The sequence below is a fragment of the Oxyura jamaicensis genome, chromosome 3 (genome assembly GCF_011077185.1).
Source record: "Oxyura jamaicensis isolate SHBP4307 breed ruddy duck chromosome 3, BPBGC_Ojam_1.0, whole genome shotgun sequence".
Classification (NCBI taxonomy): domain Eukaryota; kingdom Metazoa; phylum Chordata; class Aves; order Anseriformes; family Anatidae; genus Oxyura; species Oxyura jamaicensis.
This window is the reverse complement of record NC_048895.1, coordinates 1,943,409-1,968,849: the sequence shown is the minus strand read 5'-3', so window position 1 is coordinate 1,968,849 and position 25,441 is coordinate 1,943,409. Positions and strand designations below refer to the sequence as shown.

Here is a 25,441-nt window from a genome sequence, read left to right as displayed (position 1 = left end):
CGCCGGCCGGCCCGGCCCGGGCCGGGCTCGGGGCAGGGCGGGGCGGGCGGCGCTGACTCACAGCGGCTGCGAGGCCGAGCGAGGCGCTCGCTCCGGGCCGGCCCCGAGCCCGGCGGGGCGGTGTGGGGCGGACCCGGCCCTCGCCGCATCCTCGGGGGCAGCGCGCGGCTGGGGATGGGGCTGGCCCCGCCCCTCTATGCATATGCATGCTGCCGCTGCGCCCCATTGGCCGAGCCGCTCCCCCGCCGCTTCCCACTGGCTCCCGCCGCCGTCGCTCAGCGGCTGGGCGGGGCGGGAGGCCGCGCCCCGCCGCCCCCCCAGCGGTGAGTCACCAGGGCGGGGAGGCCGGGCCCGCAGCCGGCAGCGGCACAGCCCCAGCCCCAGCCGCGCTCATTGTTCCGCTCGCTCCCGGCGCCATGGACGAGCTGGACCAGTCGCCTCTGGTCTCCTCCTCCTCCTCCGGGCCCCCGCGGCCGCAGCAGCCCCAGTTCAACTACCAGTTCGTGCTGGACGACGAGAAGGAGGAGGAGGAAGAGGAGGAGGAGGAGGACGACGAGGACTTCGACGAGCAGCTGGAGGTGATGGAGAGGAAGCCGGCCCCGCCGCCCGCCGCAGCCCTGCCGGAGCGGCCGCCGCAGCAGCTGGAGCTGAGCGGCCCCACCGAGCCGCCCCGCCCCGCCGCCCCCGAGCCGCCGCAGCCCGGCTGGAGCCCCGCGGCCGCCGTCTCCTCCTCCTCGTCCTCCGCCGCCACTACGCCGTCCCCCGCCCGGGAGCAGTCTCCGGCCCCCGGCCCGCCCCCGGCGGAGCCCCCCGCGGCCCGCAAGAGAGGAGCCTCGGGCTCGGCCGGTGAGTGCCGCGGGGCGGGCGGGGGGCGCTGCCTTTGTCTGCCCGCCGCCGGGCGCGGCCCCGCTCCTCCGCCGCAGCCTGTGCAGGAAACCAGCTTTTTGTTTTATCACCCCCCCCTTTTTTTTTTTTTTTTTTTTTTTTTTAAAAAAAAAAAGAAAATCTTCTTTTTGTGTGCGCGTCCCTCCCCTCCCCTCTTTCTTATGCTTGGGGAGGGAGGGCGGGGCGCCGCCCGGCTGCCGCCTCGCACATGGGCCGTGGGGTGAGGCCGCCGCCGCCTGGCAACGGCCGCGAGGCGGGGGGGCGGGAACGGCCCGGGACCCCCGCGGGACCCCCGTCCCCTCAGGGCGGCAGCACGGCCTTCGGGCGTCGAGGTTGCCCTCGCCGGGACGCTGGAGCCGGGAGCGCCGCGCCCATGCCTCACACAAAGGCGGCGGCGCGGCACGGGAGCGGTGCCGGGCTCCCGCCCCAGCCCCGCGCCCCCGCTGCGCCTCAGGGCGGTCCCCTCTCAGCGGCGGCCCCCGGCCCCGAAGCGTTGCCGTGGGGCCGAGCCCCCCGAAATGGCCGCGGCGCTGCGGGCGCCTTCCCGCAGGGCTCCCCGCCCCGTGAGGCGCTGATGGCGGTGGATCCTCAGCCCCGGTGGCGGCTGCTGGTTGCGGCTGCACCTCGGCCCTTCTTGTGCTTAACTGCAAAGGCACGAGCTGTTGGGAGGCCACTAAAACAATGGAAGTTGGCGAAGCAGGATGCCTTACCGTGACGGTGCCTCATATCTTAATTCCTGCTGTCTTGTATCGGTACATTACATACATTTGGGAGGTGCAGGGTTTCAATAATAACGTCAGGAGTGAATGCGGTATTCAAGATTTAATTGAAAAAAGGTACTGGAGAAACAACAAAAAGCCCCGTTAAACATGAATTACGTTTTTGGGGGGATAGATTTAGAATGCATTTCATTTGCACGTGTGCCAGGACTTTGTGGTTGGTTCTGCTGTTGTCTTTTATGGAGCCTTCTTATTTTGTTCTTTCACATTTGGATGACAGATAATGACAAAAAATTTGGAACAGATTTAACTGGAGGGATCCTATATGATGGATGAGTGGCATTTCTTGCTTTCTAGGCAAGGAGTCTGCGTGGAGCCACGGAGGCTTAAGTAGAACAAAATGGAATAAATAAAATCAACCAAATCTTGCTGTTGCTTTGAAAAATGGGGATAAAAGTGTGATTTGTAGAGCTGTGTTTGCTTTCTGCTCCTTGACACCAGAGGGATAAGGCAAGGATCACGGTAATTCCTGAAATATTTCTTCTACCTTCCTGGAGTAGAGGAGACACAGCTCAACTGGGTTGAGTTGTGAGGACTGGGTAGTGTATCTGAAGAGTGGTGTCAGAGGTATTTTGTAAGACCTAACTGGAGGGGACAGAATTTATCAGTGGTGACTAATTCAGAGCTCTGAAGTGAGGAGGCCATCTTTGGGAGGCCTGGCTCCCAGAGACAAGGTGTGGCAGATAAAATGCTCATCTAATGATGGGTCAGAACATTACAGGTTATGCTTTAAGCACTTGAAACTACTAGATGAGAACAAATTGTTTTGATAGAAGCACTGTCTATATATGCTATGAATGCTTTGGTCCTCTCAGGTGCAGGAGTACCTTGTTTCAACAACAACCTGGTGTAAAACCAAAGAACAGCTGAGTTTAAATGGATACTTAACATTTTTCAGTCAAAATGTTTACCTTGCTTCAAGTGAGTTCACTTCCAGTCTTGCTGTGAAATGGGCAAAATCAAATTGGTGCCTGCAGCTTGTAGTGGGGTGTCTATGGGATGGATCACCCCGCGTCTGTGGTGGCTCCCCCTCTTCTGGAGGGTTATGGTTTCATTTACTTTCAGCTCTGCTATGAGCTTAAGATAGAGGTGAAAAACTATCTATGATCTAGAAATTTAGAAGATGTTCTCTTCATATTAAAAATCCAAGGCTTTGATTGAATGATGTTTTGAGACAAATAGCTTTGAAATTTTATTTCTGAGAAAGTAGTATTGCCTATAGCAAGCGTGTGAAGAATAGTAGGGTTTTCTTTTTATATCCAACAATAGGGCCTAGTGCTGCTTTTTGTCAGCATAACAATAGAGAAAATGTATAGGCAACTTCTTGGCCCATTAAAATGTACTATTTATATACGGAGGTGCTTTAAAAAGTAAATCTTTGTAATTAATATCAGCTACATACTTATAAGTATTCAGTGTTATTGTAAGAGACTGACATAATTATATGTAATGTGAGTCTCTGGCTGTGTGTCTGCAGCCTACCTTCTTAAGAGCTAATATAAATATTTGCTGGAGAAGAAAACAAGAGGGCTACAGTAAAACTTACGCTGTCTTGGGCACTTCTTTTTCTTGATACTCACTGTTACATAGCTAGCAAAATTTACTACTCTTCTTGAGAGCTTTCTACATGAGTCTTCTCAATTACCTAAATTTACATACAAAGAAAAACAGGTTTGAGGTGGTCATGCATGGTAAAAATGAATCATTTTTTTCCTCCCCGAGCTGTCTAAAATAAGATCAGCAAGTAAACTAAGATGAGAAGATACCACTTTCCATCTTCAAAGCCCCAGATCCTAGCCGCGCATACTGCTAAAGGCAGGTTATATATCGCTTTGCTGGAAGGGGAGGTTGTGGTAGGACACAACCACATCCTTAACAAGGAACCCATATGCACAGCCAGCCAACCTGGCCTCATGGGATGGCAGACCAGCATCCAAAGCGAACAAAGGTGATGACTTGCATGCCATCGGCCTGCAGCTCAGCAGTGGTTCAGTGCATATGCAAATGTTCTGATGTGCCAGTTGATGAGTTAGTTTTGTTTTTAATCTAGTTTTTTTAGGACTTAGTTTAATTCATCAATGTTCAGGAGAGATTTCATAAACAGTCTGCCTGCGTGCCAGACTGCGTCAAACAGAGGTCAGCAGGGATGCCATCAGTAGCCTCAAGCTACCAGCAGCCCAACTATTCTGTGTTAGAGTTCATCCTCACCAAATTGCCCCCAGCTGCCATAGGAGGGCAATTACATGTAGTGTTCTATATCTGCTTCTGCCCACTTTATTACAGAGTGTCCCTTTTATCCTGCAGTGGAAATATCCTGAAGTCCTGTGACTTGCATTTTACACAAATTCTAAAGCAGCATATGTACTCTTTGGCTTTTTTCCACGGTGATGAGTTTTTCTGGTGCGCTGCTGTGAATGCACAGAGGAGTTGTGTGGGGTCTGGGGACGGAATGCAGCGTGACTTGGAAAAAATACAGCTATCCTTGAATGCTGCTGTTGGCGACTTTCATTTGCATCCCTTGGTTATTAAAATACGTTCCTGCTGATTTTCAGCATTTCTTTGAGGTATATCCCCTCCCACCTTCCCAAAAGTAGTCAGTAAAGCTGTAAGGGAGGTGGTCATAACCTGTGTATATCAAAGCTGGAATGTGACCTTTTTCTGGCTGTTATCAGTGTCTGTTTTGGTGATGTACAGAGGGGGACAGTAACCAGCGATTTGACTGGTACGGTAAAGCCGGTATTTTCATTTTTGTATTCCATGTTCAGTGAAGAATCTTTCTATTTCATATTGTTGTGTGCACGTGCAATGTTAAGCACTGTGGGGCCAGCTGCTTTAAGACATTCTGAAGCCAAAACTCCATATTTCTCTTGTTAACTGGATGTATGTGCAAGGATGGCCCTGCCAGGTTTGATAGTGTATTTGCTTAGCGTGTACGTGTCCTTTGACTTGCTTTGCAAGAGAAAACAGCACAGTTTCCACCTACCATATTATGAGGTAGCCCACAGAGAGGCTTTGAATTGCATTGGGTGCTTTCCCTTGGAGATGAAATCCTACAAACCACAGAACTGCTGGTTGGTTGCCTTTTATTCCCCTCCTCCTTACCTTTACTTAAGGGAGTCTGCAGCGTGTCTACAAAGTGACAACTGGCGTCCATACTGTTGCATCACTGCTGGTGAGCACTGAATCTCTTTGTTAGTTCCCTCCTGGATAAGCACTGATGGCAGCCCTTCTAAAGAAGAGTTAAGGGCAATGTTCAAGCCTCCAGGTCAGTGGTGTTCCCTCGTTCTGGTGGAGAACATCTCGAAAATTGCTAGGAAAGTGTTGAGTCCCTTTGCAATGACTGATCTACTGATGAGTTAGGAATGAGTGGTAGTTGGAACATAAAGGTCAAAAGATTCCAACTTTGCAGCTCACAGGTAGAGAAGTATGCAATTGGCATGGCAAGGAGGCAGCCTTAAAGTAGAACTGTTACTGGAACATTGAAGCATTTCGTGTTATTTCAGTAATCTGCTATGCATTTTTCTATCCTAAATTCTGGTTGGTGTGCTGTGAGGTCACTTTCCCTGTTCCTTCCTCTTCTTCCTGCAGATGGGAAGGATGCAGATCTTGCAGAGCATTCCACCCAGGAGCCTGGCTACTTAGCAGAAGCCATGCAGTCTTCATTCTCTTAGCCCTAGAAACCAGTGTTTCCATTCTGGTGGTGTTCTGTGCAGATCCTGCTGCTTGCCATGAGGTTTCAATAGGGGCCAGTAGGTCTGTGTCTTTCAACATCTGTTTTGTAGCACCAGTGACTTGCTTGTTCTCACTGGGTTGCTCTAGCTGTTAACCTACAGGGCTGTTAATCTACAACTTGAGGCATATCTTGCTGTGCTTGTTATCTTGCTTTGTTTTCTGTTAAAACAAGATTTTGAATGAAAATGGCTTTTTTTGAGCTTACATGTTACTATGGTAACCATGAAACTGATTAAAAAAAAAAAAAAAGGAATGCTTGGTTAGTCTGAAAATGTCCTTCAGGTTCTAGATACTTTATAAGTAAGGAAATACTTCTTGGTGTTTTGCTGTCCAGAAAACATAAGGCAGTGCATGTAGCTTACAGATAAATTGTCCGGATATATTCAGGAATGTTTATGTACAAAGTAGGAGAAAATCATGTAGCTACTGACTGAGCTGCATTAGCAATGAAAGAAAATAAGCTATTATATATATATACACAAAGTCAACTGTGAATCTAAGTAGAACAGTGAAATATTTTCATATTTTTTTCATATCTTGTTTTGTGGATTGAAATAGAAATGACTCCTGTCATGCTTTGAAGACACTACTTGGTGTATTCTGCTTTTTAAGATTGCTTTTGGGGCAGTAAAGTCCAGGTAGCAATGAGATCACTGGACTTAGAGCTGTTCGACGTATTTGGAGCTATGACAGTAGCAATAAAATAATGGGCTTATTAATATTCATAAAGTCAGAAAATCAAATTACATTAGAATGTTTTTATGTTTCAAGTGGAAGTAATCTGCTGCTAACTGTATCTGTCAAAATAAGACAATTTCTATGTAGAGGTTTTCTTAAGACTTCTCTTCCCCATGGTTTTTGATGGCTTTGTCTCCGTTTAGTGTTTTCCCATGTATAAAGGGGGCATACCTTTTTCAATACAAGAATTATTAGTTCATTGCTGTGTGGAGGTGTGAGGAATACCAGCTTGATCTTCTGTTTTTGCTGGAAGGCTTGCTTTCTGTCTCAGGAATGTATTGTGAACTTTTACTCGCAGCTTTTTAATGAGTGGAGCAATCATGTCATCAACTTCATCAGCTAAGAAGAATATGTTAATTGAGAAGTATTTAAATAAGACAGCAGACTGAGATAAATATAAACTTTTCTGTTTCCAATTAAAAATGCTCCTGGCCTATTAAATGCTGTTGGTCTAATGTCAAAATCCTACTGCTTATCCAGTCATTAGTGTTTTGTGATCAGTTTTCTTGAGCTGAGCTATAGTCTTCTCTTCTGAGAGATGACAAAAGCCTGCAATGCCTGTTCATCTCTGTCCTTTGTGATAAGGAAATGAATGCCAAGCAAAATGGATAGAGCATGTGTGAGGCCTTTAGAAAGCAGGTCGGAGCTGGAGAACCGTAAGGAAAAGGAACAAGAGCTGGAGAAAGTAGTAAAAAGTATGTGGTAGTGTTGGAATAAAGGTCATTTCTTGGTCTTCAGCCTAGTCTTTGAGTATTCATGCCTTCAGCTTGAGAAATGCTGTTCAAAGGGCAAAGGGGGGAATTTCCAGTGTTTTGAACCCAAGTTTTGTTTAAAAGATCTCATTGTTAGATAAGAAAATTAGTTATCCCGTGTATGTGAGTTGTCTAAGTGATTCAAAAACCCAAGTGGGCAGTTAAAACCTGTATTGACCAAAATCTACTGCAAGCCAGGTTATAGCCCTACTTGATATCTGAACATATTCCTTTAAAAGGAGATTATTGGGATACTATATCTAATGTTTTCACACCACTTCATCCATTGCATTTAAAGATACTCTTACATGATGGTAATGGCTTTGTTGAACCCTCAGAATATCCATGTTTTTTTCTGTCTTGTGGCATGGACTTACCTTATGCATCCATTTGTTTTTATTTTACAGACTATAAATTCTTAAGACAGAGGCTTGTCACACAAGGTAATGTGTTGGGAATAGATGGTGGAAGAAATCGGTAGCATCTCTTCTCCATTTCTGAAAGATTAATTCAGCTAATAAATGTATTCTGCAATGATAAAGTAGCTAATCTAAATATTGCTTAATTTCTTTAATCATGGAGCAAGCAGAGAAAAATTCCATCTGTACAAATCAGTGGAGGGGACTCTCATGATTGGTATAATCTCTGAAATTAAATTGGATAATGCCTGCTTAATTATAGGGTTTGCATGGCTCTTTAGACCTCCTGCATCTGAATAAGTTTGGGTGTAATTATGTTTTTCTGTTTTGTGGTGCTGCCAGAACCCAAAATTTGTTTGTTACGCCAATGTACAGATGAAGAATTGGATCTTAAGGAAGGCTTATTTAGTTTTCAGATTAATTACGTAAATTTTTGGTTACAAGTACTGCCAATGTGAGTTCTCATCTATAAGGTTGTGTGGAGCTGGGCTTGTGTTTGTAGCTGGCTAGATTGCTTCTTATTTTAAAGTAAGTATATTATAATAATTTAAATCCTTAAATATAAATCCCTGATCTGTGAATATCCATTCATATCTGAGATCTCTAGATTGATTCTAAGCCTTGCTATTAAATGTTTGCTTTTACTTGTGATGAAGTGGGTATTTTCAGGCCTTCACAGGTAAGCTGTGAACAGTTGAAGCTGATGATTGTGGCCACCTGATGTTAATAAAGGGAGGTATTTACCCACCACCTGATGCTAATTCTGTAAGAAGACACTTTGTGGTTAGATCAGTTGATACAGCTGGGTGAGGAGACAGACTTTTGGTTAATCTAGGCGAAAGTTACTTGGTATGTGCTACTTATTTTTTAGTGAACTTATTTTTTCCCTAAAAGCCAGATAAAATTGTGTCCCTGCTCCAAAGAGATACAGTGATACTTGTACTGGTGAGAGCCTGGAGATAGGAAGTGGCGAAACAACCGTCTTCTGTAACGCCCCTTGGATCCTGTCCATAGAATTATTCATCAGCATTTGATGCAACACCAAGGAGGGGTTGGCAGTTGTGTCAGAAGTATTTAAAGGTCTTTAAAGGAGGAAAAAAAAACAAACAAAAAAACACTCTTACAATGGACACTCATTTTGACACTCTGGCAATTGTAATGGAGGGAATCGTCATACAGCTGGAATTAACACATCTTCCCTCCACCCCTGTTCCTGGTTTGGTTGGTAGCTGAGTATTGCAGGGCTGGTACAGTCTCCTTGTTTACTCCATAGCTGACCAAAAGAAGATGAAATGGCATATCTTACCTGTGTCGTTGCATCCTGAACAGTATTTGCATTGTTGAGCAACTCCCCTCAAATGTCACTTTTCAAAAAGAAGGAAGGATGCTGTGAGTTGGACCATGCAAATACCATATTGGAAGAAGGAGGAAAAAAAGCTGCTTAAAGCACTCTGGTTGTAGATTTTTCAAACAGTAAGTAGACACTGCTTCTGGCTAGAGACTTGTTTCCATAAAACGGAGTATCTAAAGTGGCAAACATTCCAAACAAGCATTTTGAACTCATTTTCTTGATCTGTTTCAACTAACGTAAAATTAGAAGTCTCCCATGCAGCATAGTGGAACTCACTCTGCAAATGATGTGTGATGCCTCTTGGCTTTAACTGAAGTCCCAAGAGGACTTCCAGTTGCCCTTGCTAATGATAAAGTTCATGGATCCTTTTGTGATCCTACTTCTGATACCATCAAGATGTTAAAAATAGGGCTTCTGTTTTCCTTTGAATCTTGAGCAGTCTCTGTCTTCTGTAGCAGCCTGTATGTAAATACTTTTCTCTAAGATTTCCAAGTAGTTTACAGTCTGAATTTACTAAACTGTCTGTTTATAGACTACATGTATGACTAAACAGTGTCAAATGAGAGAACCCAGTTGTTTGCTGTGGCTCTGCAGCCGGATCTAATGATATGAAAAGATGCTATTAGCAGTTGAATCCTCATCTTGAATTGCTTAAATATTTGGTGAAATACTGTATTTAGAACAACTGCATCAGAACAGGAGGTGATTTAAATGGAGTCTGTGTAGGCAGCTGCTCTTCTCAAAGTTCTTGCGAAGTTGTATGCTTTTGTGCACTGCAGTACAGAATTAGGCATCTGAGAACTTGACTCTGCTTGAATATATTTAAATTAACTTTCTCAGAGGGTCAGATACATTACTTTGCCTTTGACGGTTTATGCCAAAATGTAACAGTTTACTCATAATAATTTGATATAGGCACAGAGCAGGGGAAAAACATAGCACTTTGTCCTTGTGCTTATAGAATGTGAGGGGACTGCATTGCTCTGCAAAGGCCTGGGGGCTTTTGTAGTTCCTGAATCTGTAAAATAAATAAATAAAATCACAATCATAAAACAGTAAGAATCACAGAATTATAAAGAGTAAAACTTCATAGCAGTAATACATATGTATGTTTTATCTAAATAATGATTTGAGATCAATAATGCAGCTTGGGGCAGCCTTTGCTGTGGGCAAATTAACAACTTGATGCATTGAAGAAGCAGGAATTGCTGTGGATATAACTTTTATGCCACATGAGATGCTGCTGATTTTGTCTGTTCTTTTATTTTTACATATTTGTATTAACAAGAGAGGCTCTTCAGAACTGGTGTCCCATTGTGGTGGGTCTGTCTTATTAGTACTTTGTCTTGCTAGCAGGCATTTAGATCTTTTTCTTAAAAATGCAGAGGTGAAGTGGATTCTTAAAAACTTTATTCTTAAAAAGAAAGAACAGAATAATGTACAATCTCCAGTAAACTAATCCAGGAAATGTTTTTTATTTTCTGAAGACTGAAGCTGCCATCTAGCATTAGCAAATTCCCTGATGCAGTCCCCTAATAAAGCTAAGCTGTGCATCAGGATGAAGTTTACTATCAATGTTTACATGTAAGGAAAAATATTTTTGTCTCTTTTTTCAATACTGAGCTCATACATAAAAATGAGGAGTGTATCAGAACAACAGACCTGTCTTACCATAAACCTGATGCTTGGAAAGTTATGTGTGAGAGCAGGTGGATGGGTGCATTTCTTACCAAAAATCCAGCAATGGGGGCAAAGCATGTTCTTCTCAGTTTTTTTTTTTTCTGTGACTAGACTTCAGTCCTCTGCTTGCTGCTTACTTGTGGCAAGTATATTTTGAAGAAAATTATTTTTTTTTGGATAAATTTTCACAGGAACTGTCAGTTTACTACTTTTTCATTTTTAAATGTTCTCTTTCTCTGGAAGTGTTTTGCAGCTAACTTTACTTTCTCTCTTTTGTCTCAGAAATCTTTCTCTTCATTTAATTCTATGCTCTTTTTCCAAAAATTTTGCTATTAACTAGTCTATGCACTATTTTTATGTTTAAACCGATAATATTGGTTTCCTGTAACAACCCTGGTTAGTGGGGGAATGAGTACAAAATCAGAATGTGAGTTTTAAATGATGCCTCATTGGTTTGTTGCCATCCATTATTTTTAAACAAAACATAAACCAAAAACATAAATCAGTTTCATGTTAGTGGAACTTACATTTTAGTTGAAAGGATGACACAGAGCTTTTGAGTATGAGGGTTCATGCTAATGAAAGGAAGAGCTGCACTTTTTTGGGAGGGGGAGAATATTTTGTATAAAGTCGAGGTAAAATTTGCTGAGTAATTTAAAAAAAAGTGATCGAAATGAATCACTTTGTGCATGAGTGTGTTATGTTCTTTTTTTCTTCTCCTCTTAGGGTGATATGTTCATATACATGGGTGGTTGTTTTTAAAAAGCTGCACTGAAGCTTAAATGAGACCATAAATAAATTTGCACAGCTCCTTCACAGACTATGTATGTGCATAGTGAAATATGATATTTTAATCTTTAATTTAACCTGCACAATCCCATTCTTAATTTACAGCTACCCTATATACTCTTGATTTATTGCATAGCTGCTAGCCTGTGAGGATGGGGGGTGTGATGGGAAAACTTTTGAAGTCTTGTTCCTGTCTGGCTGTTCCCCTCCCCCCAGTGTTTAAAAATATTCCTTATGGGCTTGTGAAACTAAAATCTAGGTAAGAATGTAGTTCTTAATGAAGCATGCTCTGCATAGTACCTGATAAAGTCACCTCTGATTCCTCAGTCAGCTCAGACATGAGCTCGAGTCTGGTGTTTGAGCAGAGCAAAAACACCAGGCCAAATCTGGGGTAATAAAGGCTGTTCAGTGTGTGATACCACAGGTCTGTATTACATGACCAATACTGATGGGCTGTCATAAACTTATATTTGTGCTTCCATGTGTTCCAAAGTACAGGGTGTGCTGGAACTTCTGTGAGACCGGCCCCTGGTTCCAGCACCCAAAGCAAAGCACCCCCACAGTGGTTTCTGGAAGATTTCTACCTCCAATTCTTACATCGCAGGTAAAGATTCTTCAGTGCAAATGGCATCGCTGGAAAAAAGTAATTCCCTTCAGTCATTTGAACTACAGTTTGAAGAGAATGGGTGGTTCCCTCAGCAGTCAGGCAGATGTGGGAGTTATAGAGGTCCTACTCTGTTCCCCCCATGTACCTGGAGGTGTTACACAGGGCCAACAGCAGGAAAAGGTCCTCATGTTATCTTCCTTTTGGCAGGAAAAATGCTGCTCTGACGTGGATGGAAGGCAAGTGGGTGGTTCCCCTTGGCTGGTTAGGAAATACTGCTTTTATATAATCACTTTTCGCACTCCAGCTATGTGTAAAAAGTAAAGTATGGGTGTGGGCATAATATCCTTCCATTAAGAGAAGCTGGGAATTCAGTGACTGACATGGCTATTGTGTGTTTGTGTTGAGTAAATGGAGACCAAACCTGAGAGTTCTTGTGTTGCGCTGTCTCAATGAAGCACTCAAAAATCGGGGATCACATTCCTAAAATCAGTGTTCCTCAGCAGAAACCTCTCTTGCTGGGGTTGTGAAGTATTAAAAAGATTTCCTCTTCACCCCCTTACCCCAGCAGACTGTCTTCCTTCTTCGCCCTTCTATTTCTAGATTTTCTGCTTCCTCACTTCTTTGGCTTGTGCTTGGTTTCCCTGTAGTGAGATCCTTTTCCAGAGTGTCTCTCTCTTGGTGCTGGGCTGTATAGTCTCTTCAAGTCCATCCTGCTTCCCTTCCTATCTCTTCTGCTCCCAAGTATAAATCCTTTCCAGCAAACACAGGATTTGCTGTTCCAGCATGGCCTGGAGGAGATGAATGTGTGTTTTTGGGGAAGGTGCACACTGAGCTGTGCTCCTTGTTGCCAGCTTCCTGGTGAGCTGGCACGTGGCAGGTCCCTTGAGGCTTTGGACCTGGTGTTTGTGTGTGCAGTGCTCCAAGGGGAGTGTGTCATGGGCAGGGAAGAGGTAAGGTGATAAGAGACGTTGGCCTTGGCTCAGGAATATGCAGCCACGGCTGATCCATTTAACCAAGTGGTATTAAATGTTTCAGTAGGACCAGCATCTGGCATGCAAAAAGAGGGACATAGCTCCGTATTTATGGCTGGGAGGTGCTGCTTGCTCAGTCCTTCTGGGCATAAAACTGGGGGATAAGAGAGTGTGCTGCTTGGTGCAAATGGTGAGGCCAAAAATCACAGTGGCCCTTGACACAGTGGGCATACTAGAGACTGAAGAAAAATACCTGATGTTACTGCTTTAGGCATCGTTTTGAGGGAAGCAGAGCAGCGCCCTGGACTGATGGGTCCCAGGCTGCATTTTTGGTGAAGCCCCTTGTTTCACTCCAAGCCTTGTGACGTGGTCGGGCAGAGGGCTCTGCGGGAGCTTGCAGCACCTGGCTGAAGAGATCACTGGGAGCCCAAGCCTGCGGGGTTGAGCATCTCCTGAAATAAAGGACACGTGGTGATACTCGGTGGTGTGTGGGTGGGCGTCACAGTTCTGTGACCTGTAGTATCACAGGTTGGTCAGTTGTCCTCCAGTGTGGTTTTTATCCTTAAAAGCTTTTGCTGCCGCTGAACTGTAGCACTGTTTTAACAAGTTCTAAATTGGGAATTGAGGTTTCACTCTGTGGTTCTTAATAGGAAAACGTAATTTCCAGAAGACTGAACAGAGGTCCCCTTTAGCCTGGCAGGAGTTAAGGAAGCTTCTCAATACCGAGTCCTGTGCTCCAACTTTATTACTCTTGCCATGTTTTGTGAATTCTAAACATCACTTGAAGATAAGTGTTCTGCAAAACAAAAATAACTGACTGTATTGTGCCAGAAAATGTAGGTTGTGCAAAGACTTCGGATTTTTGGAAAACTGCAGTTGGGAATAATTTGAGTAAGCCGAACAGGTCATGAGGCTCTTGAAGTGGCATTGCTTTTGCAGAAAATCTTGGTTCAATGCTGAATGACCATAATGTCTTTATTGGATTATTCTCTATATGCTGCTGGACTCTACCATGTTTGTCATTTCTTGCCTTTCATCATTTGAAAGCAATTGATTCTATTTCGCTTTGCTTTTAATTACGATATGTGTTCTTAACTTCTTTAGTTTTATTTGCCTGGACAAAGATCAAGTACTAAAGATTGTTGATGTTGTCTGGATTGGAAATTGAAAATCTAATTGAAATGCTTTGAAATAATTTCCCATTCTGCTAATGCAATCAATGTAAACTGCAAATATTCTTTAACACTCTCATTCTGAAGAGTGTGTAAAGTTTTTGAATTACAAGATAGTACTTAAATATTACTATTTTTACATCGATGTAATACCAACAGGCCATGACAGATCTGGGAAAAACACTGCTGCTGACTCGAATAGAGAGGAAGACTGGTCTTGGTTTGTTTGGTCCCTAATGGCATCGCTGCTTCTAAACTGGGTTTTCATTAAATGTTTTGTGCAGCTTTGTAAAATATAGTTGTGCCTTTATTTCAGGTAGTGTAAAATCTGGGATCCTCTGGCTCCTTGACATGCATTTGTGAAGTAGAGTGACTGTCTTACCTTAGGAGAATGATGTCCTTCCTTATATTTACTTAGCTCTTTGGGTGGTGATTGGAGGTCTGGGACTTTCTCTGGTGAAATATTAAGGTTAATACAAATTTAGAAAAACAAATAGTCGTCTTGACTCATGAAAAAGAAATCTTTAAGAATGCCTTCACTTGGAGGTTTGTCTACATTATAATGCAAATAGTAACTAGGAGTACAGTCACTTACAAGATCAGCACTCTGTGGAGAGTTTCAGAGCTTTACTCATTGTAACTTTTCGGAATTTTTGGTTGTCTTGTTACCCCTGCTGTTCTCATACATGTTAAGAGCTAGGAAACCCTCTGACAAAGGGAGTAGGTTAAGGACAGTGTGTCAATGGCAGGTGATTTTTCTGACGGTGGAAATACTAAAACTGCTTGGTAGTATGCAAGTTTGAATAACGAAAATAAAAAATAGTTACTGGTGTGTATCTTACCCTAAACTGGACCTTGGCTTGAAGGGTAGAGATCCCTCAGTTACCTCCAGTAAAGATCCTGTTGTAAAGGGAGAACTCTGAACATTGACTCTCACAAATTACTTGGCTTGTATCTAGTTTGGAGGTTCTGTGTGGGTGTTGGCTATGGGCCTGTCTGGAAACTACTGGGAACTACTTGCTCGCTCCTCCCTCCCTTTCCCCTTCCGCTCCCCCTTCAAACTATTTAGCCTTTATTTCTGCTGAGGTTATTTGTTTGTTTTTCAGATGAGACCCTTTTTGCTCTTCCTGCTACATCTGCGCCTCTGATGCACTCCTCTGCAGGCAAGTTCTTTCTGCTCACCTTTGTCTGAATACATCCTGCATTTCTGATCTGATCTCATTAACTCTTTCCAATTAGTCTGCCTTTACTCAAAGTCAGCATGGGTCCAAGAATAGTGCCTCTCATGCTTTTTCAGTTTTGAATTTTCAGTTGATCTGTTCAAGATTTTAATACGCTTTTATTTACGTGGTAAACTGTTTTATAAAGAAACATCTGTGAGTTCTTGGACCCTTGATGTAAGAGAGCAGTTGATACTGTTAACAGGTTAGCACATTAAAGCATAGTTGCTTTCCTGATTTAGCAGAAAGAATTAATCCAGAGTAACTTTCTGCAGTACTCCATAGAAGTAAAATTTTTACCTATATATTTTTAGTGGGTTTTGTTAGCCACATTGTCCACCAAATTCCCATTATTTAAAAAATTGAAAAAAAAATTCTTACTGGCATGCATGTCTGTGCATATGTTGATGCACAAGCATATGGACATACCCTCTTTCTGTTTCTTTTCCCCCTGCACTTTGACAATATTGCCTGCTATACTTGGATGCTCTGTACTTGTCTGGCATCTTCAGCTTTACTGTGATCTTTGCACTGCAAAAAGTTGCTGCTTCTCTAGCCTCCTGCATACTTCTCTGCTAGAAGAGATGAAATAGAATAGCATACTTTAAATGATACTTTGTTTTATCGGCTAGTAATATTTGTGATAGAACTCAGAAGAACCTCTTCATACTAACATCATGTGAACTTGTCATGAAATTTGCATTGACTTTAAGAGCACTTGCATTCTCTAACTTTCCTTTCTGTCCACGGTCACAGAAAAAGTTACGGACTTGCAGGAGCAGCCAGGTAGCACTAAATCACTTGGTCAAGAGGATTTTACTGCAGTCCCGCTTGATACTGCTGCTTCTCTTCCCTCCTTCTCTCCTCTCTCAGCTGATCCCTTTAAAGAGCACGCAGCCTTTGATAATCTCTCAGATGGATTACCTGCAAGAGGCATTTACAGAGAAAATGCAAGTGAGGTTTGTAAAGAAACAGTGGAAAACATAAGAAATCCATTTCTTGCTGAGGGAAATAAAGACATTTCCAAGATGAAATACTCAGAAATGGAACCCCCATTTGCTAAAGCAGAAGCAGCCATTTTATCTCAAGCTGAAGAGGAAATGCAGCTAGAGGGCCCTAAAGAATTATGTAACCTGGAGAAAATGCCTGTACAGCAGCTGAAGATGTCTCCAGAAACTCCTGAAGATTTGTCTGAGAAAATTGAGGAAGATATCTTCTATAACAAAGACAAGTACCGAGGTGTTGACTATGGTGAGAAGGGAGCATTGAAAAAAGACACTATTCAGAGGGAAGAATATGTAGACTTCAAACCATATGAGCCAATATGGGAATTAAAAGGTGCTAGTCATGGACTGAGCAGCTTGAGAGAGGATGTTGGAAGTAAGATAGATGGCACAGTGGAAGGCGATTTAGATGACAAATACGGTGTAGATAAGCTGGTGGTGCATAAGGATGATGAAAGAGAGAGTGAAGGTAGTGCTGAAGATCTCTCCTTCCCAAGTACCCCGGAAGCTGTGAAAGAACCTTCTCAGACTTACATCACTTGCACTAAATTTGAATCCTCTGTAACTCCTGATGGTGACAAAATCAAATCTCTTTCTCCACTAGAGGAAGGCATTTCAGAAAATAGAACTGATGACGAGAAAAAAATCGCAGAGATGAAAGCTCAGAACACAGAACAAGGTGATTTTAGTACTCGAGCAGTTGGCAAGCAGGAACACCAGGAAGCTGACTATGCTAAAACAGATAGCGCTGTTGATACGCTATCTGACATTGCAGCGAGTATGCCTGAAGGTCTTACTCCTGATCTAGTACAAGAAGCATATGAAAGTGAAATGCATGATGTGGCATGTACCAAACTTGCTTATGAAACAAAGATTGATTTAGTTCAAACCTCCGAGTCAGTACAAGAGACTCTGAAACCTGTGACACAGCTCTGTCCTTCGTTCGAAGGGTCAGAAGCTGCTCCATCACCAATATTGCCTGATATTGTCATGGAAGCCCCACTAAGCAGTGGGACTGCTGGTACAGAAACATCTACTGTGCAGCTTGAAGCTTCCCCATTAGAAACATTTATTCCTACTGCTAATTATGAGAATGTAAAGCAAGAGGCAGAAAAACCTCCCTTATACCAAGAAGCAGTGAATGTACCATTGACACAGGCCCAAGAAGCAAAAGAGGAAGTGACACTTAAACCTGATCGTGAGAGTAGTGCCAGTCCTGAAGATACAGAGACTCCATATATATCTATCGCATGTGACTTAATTAAGGAAACAAAGGTCTCTGGTGAATCTGCTTCTTCATCTTTAACAGATTATTCAAAGATGCCGGTAACAGAATGCATTTCTCAGGATGTGCCTGAACACAAGGAATTTGTTGAAAAACTGTCTTCACAGTTTGGAAAATCTGACTTGTTTAATAGTGAGGTGATATCTGACTTCCCTGAGAAAGAAAGTGAAGAGCCATCTCTCATCTTAAAAAGTAAATCAACTGAGAGCATTGTAACTGATGATGAACATGAAGAACAACTTGTAGATTCTGTAGCTGCCCCAGGCAAGCCTTATCTGGAGTCTTTCCAAGCTGAACTGGACTCTTCCAAAATTGTGGCCATACAGCCATCTGAGCCAACACCTACAAAAATAGCTAAGGCAGAGAAGATTCCACTTCAAATGGAAGAGCTGAATGCTATGACTTACTCAGCTGATGTATCTGTTGCTACAGAACCAAAAACAGGAGACAGCAAAGGTCTCTCATCTGTGGAGTCTTCCCCAGTCTCAGTAGCAGAAGATTTTGTGATGTTAGTTGATCCTAAAACTGCTCCTGAATTTGTGGCAGAAGTCGCTGACAGAGAAATAATGCACAAAGATGAAAGTGAAGTTATCAGTAATGAGATCAAAGATGAGAAGAGGCAGCTGCCTTGCCCAGAGCTACCCTGTGATCTGTCTACAAAGAATGTAGAAGTTAAAACTGAAGAAGATGCTCGTGTCTTGAAAAAGTCCTTGGAGGCAGTGGACAGAGAAGTGCCTGAAGTATCCATGTTGTCCTTACCGGCCACAGATACCTTACCTGTATCCACTGAAAAAGAGATAGTCAGTGTAGTAAAACCAGAAGCTTTTAAGAAGGAAGCTGAGAGAGAAGCTGCTTCAATTAAAGAAAAGGAAAAGCCTACTGCTGTGTTTTCAGCAAAGCTGAGTAAATCTTCAGGTAATCTGTGTACACTGTCTTGCAGTTCACTAATCTACATAATTCTTTAGCTACACTTAAGCATGTCATGATTTAATCTTTTTAAAGTCATGTTCTGCAAACATCACTGTGTAGGTTGAGGGTAACAAAAACATTAGTGCCTGCACTCTTAGCTTTTTCGTATTCTGACTGCTTTAGTACTTTTTTTTCCTGTTTGTCAGGGCTGGACTTGCTGTCTTCAGGTTTCTCCTTCAGTTCTCCTGCTGGTGATCTATTGATGCAGAAATAAGTCACTACTCACTGCAAGCTTTTCTGTGATTGTCTGCAGGCTGGGCATTGGATGGCCTTCCCAATTTGCTCTTACTACATGATAGTAAGCCAAATATGGTGTCTTGGTCTGCTCCGTGTGCACTATTTGAAGGGTGTTTTTATGCAGAATTCAGTTAATCATCAGACACTGAAATTTAGGAAAATATCATTTCTGCTGTGATATGTACAACTTGTATCTGGAATATGGAAAAGAATCTGTACAGCTCCACTCAACGTGACTTACAGCTTTTATTAGATCAAGGCCAGTGGTTTAAAATAAATAGCACACATGAGGGAGTTACTTGTTCAGGTTAGTAGGAAAGTGGCCAGTAAGAAGTTCAGCATCCTGCAAACATTAAATTTGGTTTACATACAGCACAGATGATAACTTTCAGGTGGGACTTGCATTTCAATGTAGTTAATATTTCAGCTGGTGATGTGGTAGTTGAAGTAGCAGAGAATTAAGAAAGGATAAGACTGCTGTGAATTTTCCCTCGCGTTCTACGCTGAATGGATTGTGGAGCTCCAGCTTCTTGTAGACCAGAGGAGTACTTTGCTTTCTGATGTCAGTACTCTGCTGCTGCTTTACAGTCTAGCACTAGAAGCTTTCCCACTAAAAGCTACTACTGCAGAAAGCATATGTTTTTCTAACAAAATCAAATGTTTGGGCAAAAAGTCTTCATGCAAAAGTATTATTAAGAGATTAAAACCAACAAACAAAAAGAAACCCTGCGTGTTACATGTATATATTTTAGCTTTTTTGTTAGTTCTTTTAACAGGAAGTCTTGGGGTCTGACAAGGACACAGCTGTTGCTGTTCTGTCTATATGAAACTGCTGGGGAAGCTGCACATAAAAGGAGAGAAGGGCGTTGAAGACTGTCTGCGTTCTCCTGTCTAGTGGCATGGTGCTGTGACAAGGCACCCATCTGTCCTGCATTTATGTTAGCTGAGGGGCAAGAGCTGGGCCAGGCGTGGGGCTGGGTACTAGGAAACTGTCTGCAGTCTCTGTAGTCTCTGTCAGTGGTTGTATTCACCCTATGAAGCAGTCGTACTTTCTGACATGCTGTATTATTTGGGAAGAAAAATATTTTTCTGCCTTATTATAGAGGAACATTTTCTTAAAGTTAAATAGATGAGAATACGAAATGAAAGTCATCATTTTTTTCTAGATTTTTGTTTGCTTTTTAAAATATGCTGTTTTTTGCTCATGTTTGTTGTATTACAGAACGTGGAACTGGGCTTCTGGGACCTGCCTCAAGATTCTGACCACAAGCCTTGAATAAAATTTGATTTTAATACCAAATTACTTAAACACAAAGTAGCAGGTAGAGTAACAAACCAAAGAACACTTAGTTGCTTTCCAGTCTCTCAGAAAGGAAGGGGGTAATTCACAGGGCCAAGAGTGGATCTGCGTGTGTGTTTGTGCTTCTGAGTCTAGCTTTATTGTGCTGTTCTCAAATACTTACCAGTCCTGTTTGTTGAAAGCTGACCTCAATGCAAGCACGCCTCTGTGTACCTCCAGCTGTAACTTCTGACCGTCCCAGTGGATTGCAGGGAGCCAACTGCAACCCAAAAATGATTGCAGATTTTGTTTTTAATAAAAATGATCACTCCAGTAAAGCATACAAAGCTTTTAATAGCCTCACTGGTAGCATGGGGTTTGCTCAACACTGCCTGACAGAGCCGTGGCTTGCCTGTTGTGTTCTGTAATGGTGTCAGACCACAGGGGCCTTGTACTTCATGGCGGCACAGATTTTTTAAAAATTGCCAAAAGTAATTCAGAACTAAACTCTAAAGAAGCCTATCTTGATTTAAGATGTTACTACTTATAGTAGTTTCAATGGCAAAAACCCCTCTTTTTCCTCTGCAACACCAGTGCCTACGACTGTGGAACACTTGAGTGGCGCCTTAAGGGATCATGACAAGCGTGGTTTTTCCTTGCCCTCATTTTTCAATTGGGACTTTATTAGCTTTGTAGCAGATAACCCTGCTGCTTCACTCTCATGCTTCTGACTGGACTTCAAAACCTGTATTCTCCATCTCCGTAAAACTGCTGTGCCTTCAGGGGGGCCCTTCCCTCCTTGTTCTGATGCTGCCACCCAGTGCCCCAGCAGGTGCAGCTGCAGCTTCTGTCAGGCCTTGTTCCTGTGGGTGTGCACGTAAGGCTGCGGTGCAGTGGGGGCTCATTTTACATGGGCAGTCACTTTACAGCATGTTCATTAAAGAGGGCTTTGATGACATCTAGTGTTTGTAAAGGAACAGGAACTCAATACGACTTCCAGAGGATTGCATTCAAGGTTTTGAGAAATTCTGATGTGTTGAAATTCACTTAATATTCGCAGAGTTGGAACCTATTACAAATCTTAGCCCTTTTGTTGTGCAGACTTTCTTCCCTATAACACCTATTTACTTCTGGACAGAGGTAGTTAGTTCGCATGAATATGCTAGAAAAACACCATTCCATAACCTTTTTTTTTTTGATGCATGGCATACAGAGTTTTTTATTTTACCAAATTGCAACCTCAAAGTATGCCATAGAGTCCCCAAAACCTAACCACGCATTTGTGACATCTAGTTGTGTACCTCAGTGTAACTACATAGGCAGTTCAAATTACTCAGACTGTTTGTGCTAAAAGTTGCAGGAAGTTGAAGAAATGGCATTGAGAAGTTGACTACCAGGCAGTCAGTTTCACAGGAAACCCATGTTTCATGGTGCTTTTGAAAAATCATTCTCTGCAGATGTGTGTGGATATGCTGGGGTTAACACTAGATTGTACAGGCTTACAGAGCTCTAGTTTGTACGTGCGAACGGTGCTCAGTGCTTGATTTACAGAAATACAGCAAAGTACTGATATCTTATATGTTTCAGATCTTTTTGAGGGGGCATGTTCATTGTGCTTTGAGAGGGTAGCTGAGTGGTAATTGTGGCAAAGCTTTTCTTTTTACTCCCAGACCATAATGGCAGAAATAAAATACATCCTGTGGTTCTGCAACAGCAAACCAGGTCGTTGCTGTTACATGAAGCGTAAAAGAAAGTAGAAATGCTGTCTTACACCAGAACTGCATCCACTTGGTTCATTTCTGTTTCATATTTGTAGCTCACTTAAGTAGAGCCATTCAGCAGATAGGAAGCGTTGGTTTTGTTTTTTGTTTGACTGAGGGGAAAAATACCCTAGAATGCCTCTGATCAGGTTCCTTCAGGAGCAGTTTATTTGTAAAATACCATTTAATTCAACATAAAATCTTGATTTACTTTCACCTGGTTATATTTTTAGATTATTTGGCTCTTGAGGGCTTCATAAATAGAGACTTCTCTTCCAGTGCAGAGACTCCGGGAAGGAGCAGGAATTAAAAACAAAAACCTTGAGTGAAGCCTTCCTAAAGGAAAGCTCTCGACCTGCTCTGTTTCACTGGAGCTCAGGTCACCCCTGTTGAGCGGTAAAGGCTTTTGTAGAGTTCAGAGCGAGGCATTTTGGGTGTGGAAGAATTATGGAGAAAATGGAGTGTTTGTGGTAAAATATCAGCTTTCCCAGAAGCACAGATGGGCGGCCAGCACTGAGTGAGATGTCAGGCACGAGCAGAATCAGGTAGTCATCCAAGCGCTCCCCTGCTCCAAGTCAGGAACATAACAGGCAGCTGCTGGGGGAGATTTAATGAGGGTTTGGTGAGTAAGGCACCCGCCCTGCAGCCGTGCAGTCCCTTTGAACATAGCTGCATCAGCAGAGGGACGCGCTTTGAACTTGATTGCATCTGTTTGAGTTGTCTGGGTCACCTGGTAATACCGTTCTGTAACTAGCCTGTTGGTTGGGCAGCTCTAGCCTGGATGTTGGGGCAGAAACACGTAGACGCGATGAAGCTTAGGCAGGACTCTTCGCACGGTGCTGGCGCTCAGTTGACGCAGATGTAGAGTAGCGTTACAGGGGTGTGTGCACCTTGCCTGGCACGGGAGATGTGAGTGCAGGGGCATTCTGACTTCATTTTAGGTATCATTTGCATGGAGTGGTAGCAATGAAGGCTGAGTACGCAAATAGTGAAGAGCTGGCTCAGGAGGCCAGGGAGAAATTCCTGCCGAGGGAGTTGGTGCCCCTTTGGGCTGGGAGGCAGGGCCGGTGACGTGGCTCAGCGCCTGCTGCTGGGGCACTGCTGTGCTGCAGGAACCTTCCTGGAGAAGGACGTGGCGGAAGGAAGGCAAAGGAGAAGCAAGGAGGTTTTGGTCGTGTGTCTAGAAATTTGGCATTTAATTAATTATTTAATTAATTTAGTGACAGTGCAGCTATCCAAAGGGTGAGGGGAGAAACACAGCTTTTGGTGGCTTCCAGTCAATATTAGGAATTTCATCTCAGAGACAGAAGCAGGTTTTTAGACATGTTTTATACTTTTTTGCTATAGGCTAACTCTGAGTTTTCTTGCACTATGATGTTTGAGCGTACATTTTGTATGCCCCTCTTATGGTGTGGGTTTTGATTTGCCTGTTGGAATTGAGAATGAAATGCATATCTTCTATAAATTAAAAATACATGTAACCAGTCCTGCCATAAAAAGGAGGCTTTAAATCTGTGTAGTAATTGAAGCAATATATAGGGTTTTCAGTTAATTTTGTGGTTATCTTTCTCCACATGAGATCGTCTCTTCTACTGGAAAACGAAAAGTGGCTCTTTTTGGAGTCATCAACATCCCTATCCCAGCCGTTCTGCAGGATTTCCATGGAAATGGCTGAATGGCCTTTTCTCATTCTTTTGAAAATAGCTTATCAATTTTTAAGAGGTTTTAGAGCAGCACTGGGGAGTTTTTAGTGTCTTTTTTTTCTTGTCGGCCCCAAGTATTAAAGAGAGACTCCATGCTAGAGAGTAGCCATACATCTTTCCGTATGAATGGAAAACGGAAGGACAACGTGGTTCTCACAGCTCTTTCAGCTTTTGAGTTTCTAGCTTTTGCTCATCTCATGTCTGTACAACACTATGTGTTCCTTCGTACATGTTAGTAGTATAAACCTATAGGTTGTTCTCATTTTTATTTAAGCGATGGAAAAATTTGCCAGATCTGTAGCTGACAGTATAGAATGCTGATGTAAAATAAAAAGAGGAGGTGTTAGTCTGCAGGCATTAGGTAGAGGGCGAGATAGCTGTTCTCAGTCTGTGCTCCACTGAAATTAAATATGTCTGAACAATTCATAAGGACCAGCAAAAAAGACTTGTATTCTTCATGAGCCCCTTGCTTTTATTACAGGCATGGGTAAGGTCCTACTGTGTTTTCCTTTAGGCTTTTTTTTTTTTTAAAAATTTAAAGGGAGAGGTGCATTACAAAGATGTCTGTTAGTCACATATGCAGTCAGACGTTTGTTTTTAAAACGAGGGAGAAGCCTACACGGAGCAGATGTGTGTGTGTGCTTTAACCATTACTTGAAAAGCAATCTGTTCCACGCTCATCTGGTGGATTGCCATTTCGAGCTCCACGCCGTTGTGAAAAGCTGCTTAGGGCGGTCCAGCTTCTGTTAGCCTGCGCTGAGCCTCGCTCCGTAGGTGCTGCTCCGGTGCTGCTCCGCAGGGTCGAGCCTGCTGCTGCCTCCCTTCGTGCGGGTGCCGGCGGTCTCTTCCTCCGCCCTGCATCTTTTCAGTTCTGTTGAGCAGTGAGAAGCAAATGGCTGCAGCAGCTGGGGGTTGCCTTTCCGCCTCGGTGCCGGAGCAGTGTTAGCAGCCTGGTTACAGCTCGCACTGCGTCAGCCGCACTCCACACCCCGCGCCGTCAGCTGACTGGCCTCCTGCAGCACCAGTGCAGCAGCAGACTGCGGACGCTGCTGGGGAAGCCCATGTTTGCCATCCCAGGCTGTAGATTTCTCCTCTTGCAGCTGTCCTGTTGGTATGCATAATTGATAATCACAGCTGGAGGGTAGATCGCTGGGAGAGATGGACAGTCAGCCGAGCAGTTGGAAGGATAAGGGTATTTGTTCTTTTACCTTTTTTCCTTTTTTTTTTTTTTTTAAGCTAAAGATGCAGATGCTGCGGGTTGCTTTTAACAAATGGTATTTGTAGCATGTATTTGATGGTGAAATGTATCTGAAGATGTAAGTTCTGTTAGTAGCGTATGTCAAATTGTAAAAGCTGTGGGTTAGAACGGATAAATACAAGCAATGCAGAAAGAATAAATTATTTATGTAGGTGAAATAGCTTGTGTGGCACTGCAGATCTTTTCCAGTCCTACAGAACGTATTAAAGAACAGCTTCTTTTGGTATGCATTGCACAAATACCAGCGTAGCCTGATTTTAATTGTTGAAATTCCTAGGTTATTAATAATTTAATAATATTAACCATTAGCTCGAAAGAATCTCATGTTTTCAGGTCATGCAGTTCAGTAATTTTATGAGGAGAAATTGCATGCAGGCTATAGTAGTCTGTTGTTTTTTTTTCCCCTTTGGTATATACCATGTTTGGGGTCTACTGTTAATTGTGTTTGCTTAGGATTTTCTGTAATTCTGTTGGATTCTAGGTAAAACTGTGCCAGATTTTCAGAACTTAAAGGACTAATATCAAATTGTTTCAGGTAAATAAGTAGCTAGCCTTAAATTAGCATGGTGCTGACCTTTGTTCCTGTAACCACCAATGGGAGATCACCATTGTAGATCTCTGTGGATCATGATTAGTGCTCAGTGTGTAAGAGTTTAAGCCTTATTCAAATATGTAATCTTCAAACTTTATCAACAAGACAAGCTTGGAAAAATTTTAATTATCTCTGGATACTAAACTTCTTAAAGGTCCCTGTCGTGCTTGGTACTTGTATTTGGGAAGCTTTCCTGTTTTTTATAACTATTGTTTCAAATTGATGGTTGGGTTCCTGGCATGCCCCCTCGGGCAAAACT

At 43.0% G+C, this 25,441-nt stretch overlaps 1 protein-coding gene across 5 annotated transcripts in view; it reads left to right on the top strand.

Annotated features, from left to right (window-relative positions):
- Positions 1–340: 340 nt before the first annotated feature.
- RTN4 (reticulon 4) overlaps positions 341–25,441 on the top strand; it is a 45,320-nt gene continuing 20,219 nt past the window's right edge. The window contains exons 1-4 of one of the 5 annotated variants that reach the window (XM_035322304.1): positions 341–846; positions 14,982–15,038; positions 15,852–18,299; positions 18,500–18,976. In XM_035322304.1, coding sequence (XP_035178195.1) covers positions 417–846; positions 14,982–15,038; positions 15,852–18,299; positions 18,500–18,567 — 3,003 coding nt within the window. In that variant the 5' untranslated portion in view covers positions 341–416 and the 3' untranslated portion in view covers positions 18,568–18,976. Of the gene's footprint in view, positions 847–14,981; positions 15,039–15,851; positions 18,300–18,499; positions 18,977–24,333; positions 24,525–25,441 lie in introns of those variants that run through there. The other 4 variants (XM_035322303.1, XM_035322306.1, XM_035322307.1 and 1 more) reach the window with 4 other exon arrangements.